Genomic DNA, 18,197 nt, shown 5'->3' with positions numbered 1-18,197 from the left:
TTGGGTGACTGATTCATCATCTTCCTCAATGTTAAGTGTGAGTGGTGAGAGGTTTATTACGTGGACCACAGTGGCATATATGCAGCATCACTAGTTCAACAACCATTCGTGTGACCTCAAGGAACTGACATAAAAAATGGAAGGAATAAAACCCCTCAATATTCTACATTATTTTGACCCTCCTCCAATTTTCTGAGCATCTTCAAAGGTGATGCATGCATGCCCTCAACCATATGGTCTAGGACTACTTTCCTTTCAAATAAAAGGTGGGGTGAGTATGAATAATTGCCTGCATTACATCAAGGCTGGCTTCCACTTGTGCTAAGCACGGGACAAACAGAACAGAAGGATGCTTGCTGCCCCAAAGCAATTCTCACATAATCACATTAGAGACGTGGGCTGTAGCATCATCAAATGCTGTAAGACCTGTGAGAAAATCTGTCTCAAATCCTACTCAAGCTCTTCAGAAGCCATTAGCAGAACCTAACCTTGCTTTTTTTTTTTTTTTTTTTTTTTTTTTAATTTCTGAAGGGAAAAGTCCACAGCCTCCTGAATGCTCCTTTCCTTATTTCCCCTATAAAATTGCTCAGTGGTTGCTAAGTTCCATAAACAGGCAGCCTGAGACTCTGAGGGGTAAATCCAATCTTCCCACTCTCCCTTGATCTGTCTCCCGTTCTCTGAGCTTTCATTCTGCACTCCGCTTCTCTTCCCTCCCAAAGAAACCTAAAAATAAACAAATCCAAGAAACAGCGGAAAAAGGAAAAGCCATCAGCCCCCAAAACGATGTGCTTAGTCATTCATGGTGAGTAAAAATAGTTTCCCAAATGAACAAATTGCTGAGCCAACCAGATGAGCAAGTCATCTCCATAAATGAGGGGTCTCATCTTCCCTCTCCTTGGGCAGGAAAAGGAAGCCGCTGGTTTAATGGGCTTTTGGTAAAGCCCAGAAATGGAGAAGGATCTGGCCCATGAAGACAGCCCTGGGGGTCAGTGCCAAGCCCCCTACTACTTAAGGGGACATGAAATGAAAAATTTGGTGGTTTTTTGGACCGATGGAGACATTCAATGAAGAGTGAAATACCAAATTGTCATGTGCATGGAGTTCTGCAGAGATGGTGCAGTAAACAGGGGGGCTGAAGTAAACCTGAGGATTTTCTGGGCAAGATAGTGTGGGGCTGCATTCAGGCTGCTCCTGGGGCAGGGTGTGTGCTTTGCTCCCTGCTGGAAAAGCACGGGTGGGCAATTCCAGCTCTTGGCTTCTCCTGCTCTTGGCCAAGATCAAGGCTGTGATTGCTCCCACTGGGATGTAATGTTCTGTACACAAGGCATGATTGAAGACTTAGGCAGAATCCCCCCAGCAGAAATAGGACCCTCATATTCCTGTCAATAAATATTTGGCAGCAGATGACTTGTTCTCCCCTTGGGCTATTGAGGAACAGTAGGCTGCATGATTTGTTTTCAGGATCCAGCCAGCCCTTTTGGGTTAAATCCATCTCTTTAACATAGGGGAACAGCTGATTGGGGAATTTAGGCATCCTGGGGGAACAGAGGCTCAGGACATGCCAGCAGGGAAATCAGCTAAGCTGTGTGCTTAGATCTGTGCTCAGAAGATGGGATGGGACTTGGCTGCATCCATCTTGCTTATGTAGATGATGCTTTTTTCAAAGTAGGGATTAGCTCTTATCTTCCACCTGGCACATGGGGCCTTCATTCCGCTTCAGTCTCCAGCTCCCATACAGCAGAGCTGGGACTAAAAATTACACAGCTAGGCAAGAGGGATGGATTTTTCCTACATTGTTGAAAAAACCCTACACCACGTTCATCACTGGGCTACAGGACTTCCCCAGACTTCACACCTTAGCTGATTTTAGGCCAAACTTAGAAATGAAGTTCTGCTTTGGCTGCTACAGGACTACTCCAAATCCTAAGCAGGAACTTGTTCGAATCCTAAGCAGGAGCTTGTTCTAACGGGTCCAGATGATCAGGGGACAGCTTGATTCCCTGTAAATGGGCTACCCTTGGCAATACTCAGCTGGGGAGGTGTGGCCGCAGGAGAAGGCTGTAGGCTAGCAGGGACACTGGGAATGCTCGCTGCCCCAGTGGGGCTGCATCAGGCAGGTGGCATTGTCATGTCACCTTGCAGAGGTTATGTCCTAATCCATTGGAAATGACAAATCCAACAAGGTCCTAGCATGTTTCCTTATCAGAGAGAAGGGGAGACACCCTTCTGAAACACACAGGAGTCCACACAAGAGTGCAATCAGATGTCCAGGGACAATAGGTCAGGGACATACAGTCTCTGCACGCCCACAAAATTTGTCATCTCAAACCGCAAAAGAATGACCACTCTCAGAGTTAATGGGGAAAATACTGTATTTTCTGTTCAATTTTCTGTGAAGAGACAATTCTGACAGCAAAATAATTTTAAAAAACCAGTCACATGATTAGAGATGGGTTTAAAAATGCAAATAACATAACAGGGGGAAGAGACCTATTCAGGGAAGACTGCAGTGAACTGGTCCTCCAGCCTATCCTAGTGTGTTACTCAGAGCATCACTCTGGGCCATGCTTTCCCAGGCAGCTGCCTCCTGCCTGCGGACAGACCCCAGCTCCATGGAGTCACTGTGCTGGGACCACGCCCAGCACAGCCACGGCCCAAGGGCTCCATCTGGGGCTGTGCTGCACATCCCACTTCAATCTGATGCTGAAGACGTTCAAAAGCCACTGCCAGGTCCATGTCAAGCTTCCACCTCACATCAGGTGTGATGTGTTCAGCAGGTACTCAAGAGGCCAACTCTGTCTTCCCATGCTGAAGAAATCCTGGGGCTGGGAAAGGATGTAGCAGAACTTGGAGGAGCTCGGAGCACTTAACTGGTGTGAAACTGAAGATCTCTGGAGAGGTGCTGAATATTTGCTAATTTTGGAGCAGCTACTGAAGATTTTTTTTCTTTTGGTAACATGCTACTGTTCTCTGACTAGTCTTAAACAGATGTCCTTTGGTGTCCAGATGCAGAGCTCCAGGTGAAGATTATGAGGAGGCAGAAGGAAGCTTTGGGGAGCAGCATTTGTCACATCTGGGGTTGTAGGGCACAAAGTATGTGTCCCATGTGTGCCTATGCCAGTCCCCACTGTCTGTGCCAGACCCCCCAAGGAGAAGCATGGTTATAATGCCAAACTTCTTCCACTGGGCAAAACTGTCTATTCACTCACTGCCCAAAGACCTTTCTCAAGAAATTTCTTGGCCCCACTGCTACTGCTGGCAAGATTATGAGTGACTTTTGGGTAGCCAGGATTTTGCCATCTGTTTAGCTTGGTTTGAGGTCATGGCCGCCACGGATCTTATCTTTCTGCCACTCCAAGCTTTGTTCCTTATCTGCTGCCACTCCCTTAACTTCAGGACCTGATCCAGCACACTGGGAAAACGAAGAGAGTCTTTTACTCCCAGCTTAGGGCCTCGGATTCTTGGCAGGCTCTCTTCTGCTTTCCAGTACTGCTTAAAACTAATTTTATCATGTTCCCAGCTCCACCAGTATCTGCCTACCAGTGCCAGCCCAGCAAGCGGCTCCGCGTGCGCAGACCCCGGCTCTCTGGGAGGATCTGTGTGCACAGCTAAATCAGCTAAATCCAAAGCAGGATTGTGCCTCATTCTCTCTGCAACACAGCTGGACATGAACAGACCTCAACAGCATTAGTGAAGTGGAAAGCAGGTACAGAGGGTGTTAAAGGCAGTTGGATTTTGGGACAGGGCAGCAGGGAAAGTGAATGTAAGTCCAGCAGCTACCATGGCATCCTCCCGCCCAGGAGGTTTGCTGGTTCTGCCAACTGTCTCTTGAGTTTTGGGCAGTGCCAAATGCTGTGAATCATGTTTCCAAAAGCTCTTATGTGGCTGACAAACACAGATTTTACCAGAATGATTTCAGCTTGTAGATCACTTAGTTGCTTCAGGAAACATTATTCTCAACTCACTGGCTGTGGTTGAAGCTGGGAAGATCTGCTGTTTGGGGAACCTGGGAGAAGGTCACTAAACTCAAGAGAACTTGTGCCACATGACTTTGCTCAGCAGAAGGCTGGACCTTCATGGCCCTGAATTCAAGTTACCTCTATTATAACCTATCTTGACCCCCTTAATATTCATACTGACTGAAAAGTCCCACTGCCTAGAGCCCCCCTACAAACCCATGTCCCATTATGTCAGGGATGTGGACACTATGCCTCCCAGCCCTCTCACTAATGCCATCACTAAACAAAACACACCACCACAGCCCTCAGGCTCTGAAACTCGCCCTCTGGGCACATTACCATGCTTCCCCATAGCTGCAGCCCAGGACATGCTCTCCTAGGACCAAACCTAGCACAAACTCCTTGAGAAATGACCTACTGGTTACTGCCTCAACCTCCAAAGAGGGGTCACAAAGACAGATTCTCCCAGGCCATCCACTCCCCCACTTCATGAGTGAAAAAGCAGTAAGAACTGATGTGCAGGACAGCCTTCCCTCGTCCCTCTCCCCCAGCACAGACGACCAAACCGAAGAGATGTAGCACAGCCTCTCTGCACGAACAGATGTGCCAGGGGCTGGCTTCAGCCAGCTGCTCCCCTTCCCCCCAGGAAGGACCCCAGTGCTGGGAGATGTGAGAGGGCCTTGTTTAGCTCTGAGAATCATTCTCAAAAAGAACTACTGGAAGACCTAGCAGTAAAGCAAGGGACTACTCCAGCTGGAGTTGTCAGCTAGAGACCTCCCAGCACCACTTACTCAGAGTGGAAAAAGTAGCTAGCAGGGCACTAATGACTATTTTCCATGTAATTTTAAATCTAGTTCTGTTTCTTTTTCCTTTTTTTTTTTTCCTCTTTCTCCTTTCCACTCACTGGATTTCTAATACTGGTAACCTTTCTCTACAGCTCCCATGTGTGTGTGTTTAAGTGTGTGTGTGGCAGAGGCAGTGGGGGGCAGCCGTTTAGGCACTTGTGGCAAAGCCAACACGGTTGTTATCACGGTCAAAGGCGGAGTAGTAGGGTCCAATAAAGACATCTCCCAGGATCCAGAGCGGGCCCCCGGGGGGTGGGATGTCCAGGCCTGAAAAGCCACTCATGCAGATAGTCTCTCCTTGTGCAGTCATCTAAAAAGAAGAGTGAGAGCTTCAATTTAAGCAGGCCATTCCCTTTCTTCAACCTTGCAGGCTTGGCAAGAACACCTGCAAGGCTGCCTTTGCTTCAGCCTCTCCCAGACTGAGATCCACAGATTGCCAAAGTGACCCCCAACCCACCACTTCTACAACTGCAAACCCAGCTCCCCCTCCCTTAGGCACAAAAGCATCAAGCAAAGCTGGACGTGGCCATAAACCTCCCAGCCCACACAGCTCTGAATTAGAGCCACTGGTGAATGGCTGCACAAGATGGTCTTTGTGAGTTGATTCAGATGGCTTAAATGACAGGCTGGTGGCCTCTGCTATAATAAGGCTGGCCTCATGGCACCAGAATACAGCAGAAAAGAGCTAAATGTTTGTTGGAAGTGATGCAACAGCTTGCCTCCCCTACCTTAACCATCCTGCTATTCCTCACGAGCACTCTGCAGGGGGTCTTACTCCTGTGAGACTTTGATGAAGTTAGGTGGATCCATCTGCAGTGCCACCACCCTAACACCCCAACCTTTCAGATTTTTTCCTGAGCACCAGCTCCAGCACTGTTCTGGCTGCTCTTGTGTTTTGTTGCAGTGGAAGCAAAAGCCAGGCCTTGGGGAAGAAGCATAAGGCTGGAAAAATCTGCCTGGACATACCTTGAGGACATACTGGTCTCCTGAGAGGTTGAAGGACTTCCCTCCTATTTTCATTGAGATGACAGGCAGCGTTGGCACTTTTTCACAGGGGACCATGTACTGAAATTGCAACAGTAAAGGTTTTAGATAGGACCTCCCACACTCTCCCAAAGCCTTCCTTGAGCAGAGTCACATCTTTGCTGTGGTATTCCCTAAAACCAGCTCAGCTCAGAGTGCAGAAGCTTGAGCTGAGATAAGCAGGCTGCTCCCTGCCTAGGGCTCCAAGTTGAGGGGCAAGAGGGCTTTATGGACAGGCATGGAGCCAAGGAATGTTGGATTCAGCTTTTGGCTCTGCCGAGTCCTAGGGTGCCACAGCTGATGTGGCATGGCTGGGGGTTTTTACCAGAGGAGAGGCAGCTGTGGCTCAGTACACAGACAAAACCAGTTTCACGAACAATGGCAAGCCTTGGGGATGATGGCAGGTCTAAGCCAACTGTTGCTGCAGCTTTGGGTCTCTGACACTAAAGAAAAGCCCCACAAATGCTCATGGCTCTGATTTGGGAGAGCTTTCAGAAGAGGCAATTTTTTTCTACAGGGTCTTTATAATCCATATTCTTCCACAATTTTAGGGAGGGAAAAGTCTTGTGAGATTAGCTGTGATGGTTGAAAACTTTCATACAAAGGGTTGCCATTTGCATGAAATATACTTTAATTAAAGTGTCTCTGGACTCATATTAATGTGAATCCTTCGTCTCAGCTGCACCTCAGATCCCTTCTCTTCCACCATCCAGAGATGGGTGGCAGAAGTGACTCAAAGATTTCCAAAGTTCATGGGACCTGGGCTTTCTACCCTGAGCATGAGCAGGGCAGTGCATGCTGCCCAGGGTGAAGAGATGAAGGGGTCCCTGCTGTGCCAGTGGCTTTTCCAGGAGCACAGCCTGGGAACTAAGATGAGAGGGAGCAGAAGACTAGGGTCCCAACAAGCATTTGGGTACAAAGTAGGGTGCAAGCATAGGTGCTGTTATGGCCATAGACACCCACATTTTCAGCCCGGCCTCACCTCGCCCTTTATGAGTGGTTTTGCACCAATGGCCTGCTGTATCTTCTTCACTTCTTTGGTGGGGCCAGTGATGAGTGAAGTTCCTGTGTCCACAATGGCCTCACAGCCCCCCTCACACACGCTTAGCCCATTGGCAACATCCACCCTGGGGAGAGATGCCCAGACATTAGACAACCCTTAAAGGCCTCCCAGAGAAGGCTGCAGGAAGCAGTATGCAGGCAGGCAAGGGAGGGCTGTAAGAGACACCCATCCAGGAAGCACAGATGTTCAGAAACACTGATGCAGCACCAACTCAATGCACAGACCCCCTGGCTCTCTGTTGTCTGCTCGTGACTGAGCAGGTGCCTTGAAGTGTAACTGCATTTCTGCAGAGAGCCTGGATGCTGCCTCGTACCCTGCCTGCTACCTGCACTCCAGAGCTAGTGTCACAGCTAATGGACATGGGAGAGAGCTAAGGACAATGAATTATGGACTTTTACAGTACTGTGCTACTACAGGAAAAAAAGGGTTACAGGGTGCTGTGACAGCCATGGGCAAGGGAAGGATTCCTGTGCAGAGAAAAGGCAAGCCAGGAGCTGCCTGGCCTCCTCGCCCGCATTGCATTTCACAGCAGCGCAGAAAGACAAAGCCTTCTCGCCAAGGGTCTGCCATACTCTGCCAACGCTGCAGCTCTGGGGGAAAATGAGAACTCAAACGCCGCGCTGGGGAGGGATGCAATTCCCAGGAAAAGGACACACTCTGATCACAGGGCACTTTTAAGTTCCCATCACGTGGGAGAGCTCAGAATAGACCGTGGGGCTGGCGGCCGTCAGCTCAGCCCGCTCTCCTCCCCTGTGCCTCCAACAATGCGCGCTGATTGCTGCGCCGTGCCCTTCAGTCAAGGGCTGCCTTCCTGAGGCCTCATCCTGCTCCTCCGGAGCTGTGTGCAGGACAGCCATGCAGCTCAGGCCTTGCCGAGAGCTCAGCACAACTGGGGCTTCATCTATGGGGCTCGCCCTGCCTGCAAGGAGCACACACTGCCATTCTTCTCTGCTTTGCAGGGATGCAGCAGGCATCCTTTCAAAGGTCACGGGTCAAGGCACAAACAAGAGGAAAGGATTTTGCGGAACATCTCCTTATGGCTTCTGCCTTTTGTCTCCTTCCAGCGACAAACAATCCAGCCCTAGTGTGGGATTTAATCTGCTTTTTTTGGTGTGGATGTGTTGCAGGGATGATTCCTTTTCGAGGAGGGTCTCACTGAAGCCTCAGGCATGTGCTGTCAGCACATGTGACCCCCTGCATGTAGTCAGGTGGATGGGGAACTTACGAGTCCATGTGGATCTGCCAGTAGGCCTTGCGTGTCACATTAAACCAGCTGAACTCGCCCTTGTAATACTTGGGGTCGGTCCCTCCCAAGACCATCTCACCGCCAGGTTCACCAGAGGGATCTCTGAAAAACAATACCCAAACCTGTGAACATCAAGGGCAGGGTGAGAACAACCTGCTTCAATGCCTCCCAAAACACCTGCTGGGGTGTTTAGAGGTGAAGCACGGCATTAACAGTACTGGAAACAGATAAATTATGTCATGCTATGTTCTATCAATATAAGGACAGGTACTGTGAAACAGGCTGGGATGGGGAAATGGAAATATTTTGCAGCTTTTCACCTGGTACTTTCTCACAGAAACCTGAAGAAACTCATGGCAGGGAAGGGGGATGGCAAAGGGGAACTAGGCACTGACACAGGGACTTCCTGAATCAGCTTGTAAAAAGTGCCTGTGCAGGGCTGGACACAGCTGATGCAGGGTTAGGTTATCTGCACTCAACTCTGCCAACCAGCAGCCTTGAAGTGAATCCTCTCAAGGTTACCATCAGATAAGAGCTCACTGCTGAGCAGATGGGAAGAAATATGGTGATGGGGGAGGGCTGGTGCTTGAATGGCCAGCAGCAGCCCTCTCTGCCCTAGGCGTGCTACTTTTTGGGCTGAAGTAGTTCAGAGTTGCTGCTGTGGTGCCAGAAAAGAGATGGGGGTCCTGTGGGGAGCAGCAGTGGGTGGGAAGGTGCTGGCAGCTGCAGAGGAGGATCTCCCAGGGTGGTGAGACAGCACTGGCCCCTCATTAGTGATGACTGATGGGGGGCACCTTTGCTGGGGAGGTGACATAGTGGTGACCACCTGGCTTACGGATTCTGGCAGCAGACTAGGGCTATTCACCTCTATAAAGGGGACTGCACTAATATTAATCTCACGAACACAGCCCTGCTTATTTCTATTTCTCTTTCCTCTGGAAACATCCTCTGTCTATTCATCAGTTAAGAAATCTGGTCAGAGATCCACCCAGCTTTTTATCAGTAAAAGAATTGCATTTCTACTTCCTTCTCCTTACTTCAGAGCAGCAAACATAAAGAGATTTTGGCCTGACTGCTCCTGCAAGCAGAACTTGCTGTGACTTCCTCAACTGGGAAGTGCTGTCCAGAGTGTAAAACAGCAGATGACAAGAGATGCTACTGGAAAACAGAGAAAAGCCCACTGGGCTTGCCCTCGCAACCAGGGGTGTGCCACCAAACCCAACACTACCTGTTCAGGTAGAAAGAGAACATATTTTTCTCGACCAGCTTCTGTTTCATGACATTGTCGAAGAAAGGCTCGGCGCCCTCCACAGAGATCTTTGGGAATGCCAGGCCCAGGATGCCATCAAACTTGGCAGCGATGAATGTCATGCCTGGCTGCTTTATGGCCTCCCCAAAGGTCTGATCCACGATGTTCAAGTCACCAAGCTGTGGGGAGATGGGGAGGGAAGGGAAAAGCAGATTGTAAAGAAAACTGACTCAGGGGACCTGGGTGGTAACAGACCCTCACTGAACACAGGCTGTAGCACATCCCTCAATGTGCTGCCACACTCCTGCCTGCTTCCACCACTGCATTTGCAGGCAGCTGCAGAAACCACTCTTGTCAGGGGAAGAGACTGGCAACTCTGGCTCAGTGGAACCTCCCAAATCCCTGCAAAGCCCAGCATACTTTAAAGAAGAATCCCTTTAGCCTTTTGCAGTGTCCCAGCACTGGCCTTGGTGTTCTGCAGCCCCACCTCTTTGCACAGAGGACCCATATCCATTTGTCCCTCCTCCATTTCCTCCTCTATCACTTACTTCATCATTTCCTCCCTGAAAAGTCTGAAGAGTCTGAAAAGCTCTTGTGCTGTTCCTTTCATCTTCTTCCCCACTCTGGACATCTTCTAAGTCATCTGTGTATCCTACCTCCTTGGGTGCTGCACACATCCTCGGTTGGGAGCACAAATCCCTCCCACCTCTGCCCACAATCCCTGTGATCTCCCCTACATAAGAAACATCCCCAGGATACTGCTGAATCTCTTGGAAGAGCCACCAGCCTGCAGAGACCTCCCGTGAAAGCGGAGAAGACCCATACAAGAAAGTGAGGTTGAGCATGAAGCACGAAAATAGCAAGCAGAGTACTGAGAATTCAAAGGTCATCTCCCTTGCCAGCCATGACAAGGACTGGCATTCCCCACTGGAAAGCTGAAACGCCTTCCAAGGGCAGATCCCCAGAAAGAAGATGATCAGAGAAAGGAGGATAGCTCTGCTGATGGGGAGCAGGATGCATCTGCTGGCTTCTGGCTTTAGCAGTTCAGGAGGCTTGTGAGCTTCTGGCTGACCAGAGGCAATTTTAGCATCCACACTAGGACAATTTCAGCCTCTCAGCCTGCAGCTAGCAGCCCTGTAGTGAGCCAGGCTGGACTGACAAGCTGGCCTCTCCTACCTGATGGCAGATAACGATCCCTGTAAATTACTAATATGCCCCCAGGGTTAGACAGCACAAGGCTGGGACAGCAGTGCTGCCTTTAATGGTATTGGAGGACTGCACTAGGAAAGGGCGATCGAGCCTTGCGAAAGCTGAAAGCCACAGGGCAGGATGTGGGGGAAGCGCGCACAGCAACGCATCCGCTCGCCAGCGCCTGCCCCACTTGTACAGCCCCGGTTCACAAAAGCCACCCCTTGGCACCACTGATCCTCAGCGGCTCGGAGAGTTCAGTGAAGCCTCTGCTTACAGTAAAATGCAATGGACTGATAACACTGAGTGTCAGGTGTGTCTGAATATTGCTCTGCTTGCACATCCCAAGGGGGAGGCAGATTTCTGCCCAGTCATGGATATTCTCAACAGACCCTGCCTGCACTTGGTCCGAAGCAGGGCTGAAACCCAAGACCATCTTTAGCAAAGTGCTCCTGCCAGGTCACAGATCCTTTGTCTCTTTCTCTTGGCTGGCTCTTGCCCTGAAACTGAGCAACCAAAAATCATGACCAGTGGATAGCTGCGTGGTGGCCACCCTCCAGCACTTTGGGTGTCAGCACTCCACAGCTTGCCTGGCCTCTTTGTTGGTGGCCTCAGCCAGTAGTTAAGCACTGGATGGCAAAGGCAGACCAAGAGGTGAGGGCCTCTAAGGCATAGCCTGGCCCCAGGGCTTGGGATGTAGAGGCACAAGGGAGAGGCAAGGAAAGTAATCTGCGCAGTGTATCTGCACTGCAGTCATGGGAGAGACACTGTGCCCCATGGCCAGCTAAGTTTCCTCTGCTGTCCTTGAAGGACATCCCAGGGTTGGGCTGTGATAAAGAGATGAGATGTCTGAGCAGCAGAAGGCTGGCTGAACCTGCTGCTCTTCGGAGAGCAAGCAGCCCTGCAGAGTGCGGAGCTACAGGGCATTGCTCCTCCACAGAATGAGAGAGGATGTTTGACATGAGCTCATCACCCTCTCAAAAAACCATTAGGGCTGAGGGACTCAGGACTACCTGCCAACAAGCATCTTTTGGTCAGATGTGAGGGCTACCAGAGGCTGCTGTGGCTGCTTCCACCCACCAGAATGGCTGGAGCCAAGAGGGTCACCCTGAAGGTTATTTCAATGTCTTTCTTTCAAGACTATACCTGACTGGGAGCTTGCCTACAACATGTAGTGCATCAGAGGATGCATCCATGCGTCCAAGCAGAAGGTCCCCGACCCTCAGTCAGCCCTGCTCCTGCCTGTTACAAGTGGGACATTGCTCAGCTCCATGGAAGAGGTTTCCCTTCTTGCAGACAGAAACCAAACGGTACAAGCGGTACTGTCTCACAAGAGCCATCCCCACTTCCCAAACAAACTGAGGCACAAAATCCTTCCTCTCAGCTGCTGGGAAATGGAGAACTAATCAGCAAACAGGGACTAGGGTGACAATTACAAATTAAAAAAAAAAGACAAAAAAAATGGCAATCTTCTTTCTGACTCATTTCAGCCCTTGCATTAAGCCCACACTTTCTAAGGACAATGAAGTTTGCTGTTTGCCTTACTGCATACATCTCTGGATGCAGCACAGAGGCAACAGCTGATGCTTCCAGGCTAGCCTGAAATCTTCGTGCTGTAAGAATTGGCTAAAGAGTGCATCCTGCAAGAGTCACACACTTTAAGCTTCTCCTGGATACATTTTGATTCTGATGAAATTGGTAAACCAATACTTTTCAGCTGAACCTAAACAGAAACCTCCAAATCCCCAGATTTATGTGCTTATTCAAAACTTTTGCTTTGTTTCTCCCCCCCTGCAAAGCAAACATATGCTCTTATCCCTGCCAGGAGAGCAAGTAATCTGAGAGCACATGCACCCCTGACGTTTGGCAGCTGGCAAACTCTCCCGAGCATCTGTACCTGGGAGGAAGTCATGAAAGGCACTTGTCCTTCACAGAACAGAAAACTCAGGTTTTGCTTGCTGAAAAGCAAACTGTGAAGCAACCACCACACAGGTAACTCAAGCTGCACACTGACTACCCCCAGGGTGTTACCCAGCCTTTATAAGCATAAGCACCAGTTCATGACGTGAGACCAGGATGGGGCAGTAAAGAGCTTTTCTGGTCTGTTTTTGGGCAGCTGCCCATGTGGGCATCCCCTCATGTGGGTATATTGGCCAAGAACAAGCTGGGCACCACCAGCAGTCTGTGCAGTGGTGTTGGAATATGCTTGGGCTGGTAAATTTTTGGGATAATCAGGAAAAGTGTTGGAGGGATGGCCAGAGACGATGTTTGGAGGGGCACCATGTGAGCAGTCCCCACTCCAAGCCTGCTGACCTGCAGATTAATACCTTCTCCCTTCTCAGCCTGCCATGGTTATTGCGACCTTAACAGACGTCATTACCATGTCATTTCAAAGGACTTGGAAACACAGCACTGAAGGATGTTTTATAAGAGTAGGACACTCAAGAAAGGAGATCCATTGAAATCTAACAGCTCTGAGCTCTCTACTGAAAGCAGTCTGGGCAGTCGTGACTCACCGTGACCACGTCTTGGCTGAGGTACCCGGAAAGGCTCCCTGTCCCATAGTGGATGGAAAACTTGGTACCATTCTTCACATAGGTGCTGGATTTAGAAGAGTCATACTTGTGGTGCACCACTGCAGTTGGGAAAGGGGACACAGGGGGACACACAGCATTAGTGCTCCTTTATACCTACGGTTCCCCAAAACCTAATCCCACACCATCCAGTTTATCCAGACAAATGGACACTCAATGATGAGAAGATGGGCCTGAACCCAGGGTTTGCCAAGCCCAGATTGCTTAACAAAGCATTTCCAGTGTCTGGGGAATTAGGTGGGCAGATCCAATTCAGGCTGTTAAATCCGATTTGGCCACTGGGTATTAAAAGCCTAGAGGTTATGTGGTTGGTGTGGTGTGTTAGTCAGCAGAGCAAAATGTATCCCTCCACATGCCATGGAGAACCAGGGTGGCTTTAAATATAGTCTGCTAGGGGCAGGAACATTTTCACCTCGTGGACTTATGCATTTCTTTTACTAGGAGTAGCTGGAAATTTTTCAAAAATTGTTTTTAGTCCAGGAAGAACTCAAAATATCCCTTTATTTTCAGAGAAGGGCTTTTCCCTAGCCTAAGCTGCTTTTCCCCTTGGCTGGGCTGGGAGCTGTAGGATATCCCTGGTTTTATGGGCAGGCAGATTCCGCCTCACCAGACTCCTCCCAAGTCACGAGCTGGCCAGCACAGTCCCATGGCTGGCTGCTGAGTGGTGCAGACAGCAGCTGAGGATGAACCAGCTGAGCCCTGCACAAAGTGACAGAGCTACACAAGGAGTTTCCCAGCTAGGCTGTCTGGGTCCCAGTTTGAATTCCAGTCTGGCAGGAGGTTAAGCCCCTTGTATATTCATAAAATGAGCCCTTTGGTCCCAGCACCTCCCAAAGCACTGCCTTGAGAAACCATCTCCCTGCTACAAATCAGGAACCCCCTAGGCATACCAGGTCTGAACCTCACCACCCTGTCAGCGTCCTAAATCTTGTTTCACATATGCAAAGAGAAGGTGTCTGTACAAGAAGTCCAGATTTCCTCTCTACTCCCAATGAGCACTGTGGAATGCCTTTCATGGTTGCAGTTGTTGACTCCACAGGTTTCTCCACTTTGCTGAACCAGCACAACCAGCGGCTTTTGAATGGCATTTTGCCATAGCCGGGTTTGACATCTTCAGCTGTGGAAGTTTACTGCATAGGAATGCCACAGAATAAAAAAAAAACTTGCAGTCCCCAAGACATTTCATTGTGCCTACCTGGCTCTCGTTAATTATAACTCCATAAACATGCACACACATGCTCTGTGCAGCAATAAACCAGAAACTAGGACAGTTTGTATCAGATCTGGCAAGAGGCTGACTTAAAAAAGTCAGCCTTGCGCAATGGGATAACAGCAGCATTGGTCTATAATTTGGGGAGAAACATCACAGCCGATGATGCTGCTCCCCTGCTGTAGGGCTGAAGCTGTTGGAGAAGATTTGGCCCTGTATAGGGGTTACTTGGAAAAGAAAAAACCCAGGAAAGGACTAATGAAGGATGGATGCAGGAAGCTGGGATTGTATTTCCAGCTCTCGCCCTAAAAAGCCCATCAGCCTCTGGCAAGTCCTTTCACACTGCTGCCTCAGTTTCTCCATTTGCAATGCAAGGCTCTGCATTTTGCAGGAAGGAGAAGCTGATTAGCAGCTTCTGGCACCCGTGACACTTACTGCAGGCGATGTCCAGTAGGGAACAGTGCACGGATGGCACCCAGAGGTTGGAGGAGCCAGTGTCAAAGATCACGGTGAAATTCTGGGGGGGTGTTCCGATACCGATCACACCGAAATACTGGGCCTGCAAAGCAGAAGAAGGGAACCATGAGCAGAGGCAACTGGCTGAAAGCAGGGATTAGAGATCAAAAAATCTCTTAGGGTTGAATAGAGGATCAGCTTCCTATCTAGACATTGCCCTCCTCTTGGTTTTGGCACCGATGGGTTCCCAGCCTTTTTCCTCTGGAAGGGAGGTTCCCCATCAGCGTTCATTACAGCGGGTGTGAAAAGGATAAATTGAGGACAAGTGGGATGGGCGTGTGCGGGGGAGGACATTTGGGGCACGGAGACAGAGAAGAAGAGAAGGGGGAAGGTCTGCAGGCTAGCAGTTCACTACAAGGATGAGAAAAAATGATGGAAGGAAGCCAAGCAAAACACCTGCGTTATTGAAAAGCTGAAACTGGCTGGGGAGCTGCTTTGCTCGTGGCTTTGCAGAGAAACTGTGGGCTGCAGAAAGCAGCAGCACTGCCCACTGCAGGTGGAGGTATAGCTGCTGGGGGTTTTGGTGCTTGCTGGTGAGCTCTGGGAATGGGGGGGGAATAAACAAATGCTCAGTCTCGACAGGTGGAAGACTGGAGGAGTGGTGGGAGCAAAGAGCAGGAGCAGCACCATCAGAGATGGATTTAGGCCTCCAGGGTGAAAGACTGGGAGAAGTCCCTGTAGCACAGGTATCTGATGGATACACCTTTGCTCTAAGACTACATTTTTGCTGGGACTGGAAGAAACCTGAATGGCTGAGTTCCTGGCAAAGTATCCCTCTCTCCACAGAGGTGAGGATGAATGGAGAATGTTAGGCAGGTGCTACATGGACTCATTTTTCCCCAGTCCTCCCAAACAAGCAGGGAACTGCGTCCTGCCTGGTGAGCACCTGGTTCAAGGTTCTGGAGAGAAGGCTGGAGAAGCAAGGGAACTCAGCCAGTAGCCTTTCCAAACCCCACGTGTACTTAATAAAGAGGGGGGGAAAGGGGGGAAGGGAAGAAAACAGGATTATCAAAGCTGTTCACCTCCTGTGCGCTCAGTTTGCAAGGCTTGCTCACTAATTAACAATCCATTGCAACATTGCAATTAGCCATAATGGGGAGGCAGCACTTGCTTCCAGTGGTTCTGTAATTATTGCTGGGGCTTGAAAATTAACCCCCGGTACAGTGGCTCTGTTTGTCACACACACAGACCCATGAAGGGTCCCAGGGCAAGAAGCACACGAGGCAGGCTAGTGGGGTTTGTCCCGAGAATTCATTTGGCAGCAAAAGTATTCTCAGCCAGGCTGGGAGGGACGCAGCAGTCCTTTATCTGCCACCACAGGTTGGATTGGTGCCTGTGTGACAAGGGAAAACAGTGCTGCCCTGAGTGGCGGTCTGAGCCGGTGGCTGCAAGAGACAGCACCGTGACACAACCGCTCGCCCTGGCTTTCAACACTGCCAACTGAAACACCGGTGGCCCTTCCCAGGACAGCATGGTGCTGGCTGGGTGACAAGCGCCGCTGGGGAAGGGCAGCAGGGGAACATACGCTGAATTAATGCCTAAATACCTGGGCCCAGGTTTATTCTGCCAGCCAGTGCTCATATCCTACTCTGCCCGGTAAGGAACCCTGAAATAGTAAACCCCACACGTGTCTGGCAGCAGGGCAAGGGCAAACTTCATGCCCTTTATCTGGCTTCTCTTTCCGCCACCACCCAGCTCGCTTTGTTCCTTAGGTTGCTGACCAGAAAGTAGAGATAAAGGCTTTTCCCAGGGCAGTGCAAAAGATGAAGGATAGTAAGAGGAAGGGTCCTGCATCCCCAGGACCATAGTAAGCTAGCATCCTCAAGGAGTAGAGCATGATTTTTATGCCCCTGTCTTGTCAAAAATAGAGTCCAAATGGCCAGAAGATGATAGGAAGGATTGTAAGTGAGCAGGCCCCTATTTATGATTGTTAATTAGTGACAAAGGGGAAAGGAAATAGGTCACAAACTGAAAGGCTCCTGCTTGGGTGGCAGTGGGTTGTTTGTTATTGTTATAATTACTAGTATTAGTATTTTTAGTTTAGTAATAATGGGAAGCACCTTCTGGTACCCACTCACTAAGCCACGGGGATGCGTTAATCTGTCCTAGAGGATCAACATCTCTCCCTCCTTTGCCTTCCTGGCTGGTGGCAGGCTGGCATGTCTCACCCTCCCTGGGATGGGTACCCCTACAAGTGACACTGTGCTGGGGTCCGCTGCAGTGCAGGGGATGGTCTGCAGGGGGGTTGTTACTCACATCCATGTAGTTCTTCAAAATCTCCGGAGTGGGTTTACCCGCCTCGGCAAAGCCCAACTTGTACTTGATGGACTCAGTGATGGCATTCATATCTGGGATCTCACTGCCCGCCTCTTTCAGGATCCGCCGCATGGAAGGGAACTTGGTCAGGGGGATCCTGTGTGGGGACGGCAAACACACACCTGTTAAAGGGGGTGTGCAGGGCAGGGATACCTAGGGAAAGGGGGCAGCAGGGCTCCACTCAAAACAGGGGACGCGCCAGTACGAGGTGGGTGAGGTTTGGGCTCCTGCCAGCGCCCTATGCCAGATCCCCCTCGCCGCGCTGCGTTCGGTGTTTTTCCCAAAGCCAGGGGATAGCGGGAAAGGCCGGCGGGCTGCCAGAGGGTCACCAGGTGTACTGGAAGCTGGGGCAAGGCCCCTCCATGCGCAAGATGGGGGGGATGTTCCGAACCTTCCCCTCCTTGCGTCGATGGAGGGGGAGCCACCCGCTATGGAGGGCTGCGAGAGGATCTCGGAGGGCACCGCTGCAGTAGCACCGGGGGCGCTTCTCCCATGTCCCCCGCCAACCCGGGGGGCTCAGCAGCCCCTGAGGAACCCCCTCCGCTCACCTGATGAGGGCGGCGCAGGAGCCGGCCAGGGCGAGCAGCAGGAGGAGGCCGCGGGGGCCCATGGCGGCGATGGCGCTGCTGGCGGCGGTGGCGAGGGGTCAGAGGCTGGAGGTCCCGACGCTGAGAGGCCGCGACGCCGCTCCCGCTGTCCGTCCCTGTTTTTGTAGGCAGAGCGGCCCCTCTCCACGGATTTCTGGAGTCAGCTGACGGTCTAAAATTGCAACCAGCGGCGTCACGTGAGGGCGGGCCGGGGCGGGGAGCGGGGATCGGGCGGGGGGCCGGGGGCGCCGCCTCACGGCTCCCCCCGGGCTGACCCCCGGCGCCTCGGGCCGTGACTCAGCCCCCGGGAAAGGGGAATAAACACCGTGAAATCAGTCACGAGATGCCTGCCCGGCCGCGCGTGCCCCGTTCTGCACTGCCTTTAGCTTCCTTCAGCAGCC

General features: G+C 50.9%; 1 protein-coding gene across 1 annotated transcript; it reads right to left on the bottom strand.

Moving 5' to 3' along the window:
* Positions 1-2,354: 2,354 nt before the first annotated feature.
* On the bottom strand, positions 2,355-17,994 carry CTSD (cathepsin D). Its single transcript, XM_054276098.1, has 9 exons — positions 17,758-17,994; positions 17,150-17,306; positions 14,813-14,936; positions 13,090-13,208; positions 9,365-9,564; positions 8,116-8,238; positions 6,810-6,954; positions 5,771-5,869; positions 2,355-5,114 (listed from the first exon to the last, which is right to left on the bottom strand). The coding sequence occupies exons 1-9, from the start codon at positions 17,817-17,819 to the stop codon at positions 4,953-4,955; spliced, it is 1,191 nt and encodes a 396-aa protein (XP_054132073.1). The 5' UTR covers positions 17,820-17,994; the 3' UTR covers positions 2,355-4,952.
* Between the last annotated feature and the right edge of the window lie 203 nt (positions 17,995-18,197).

This window comes from Melozone crissalis, unplaced genomic scaffold (genome assembly GCF_028551555.1).
Source record: "Melozone crissalis strain CALT ecotype California unplaced genomic scaffold, PUWL_Pcris_2 ptg000018l_1, whole genome shotgun sequence".
NCBI lineage: Eukaryota > Metazoa > Chordata > Aves > Passeriformes > Passerellidae > Melozone > Melozone crissalis.
Note: the sequence above shows the minus strand (reverse complement) of the source record. Positions and strands in the feature narration are given on the sequence as shown.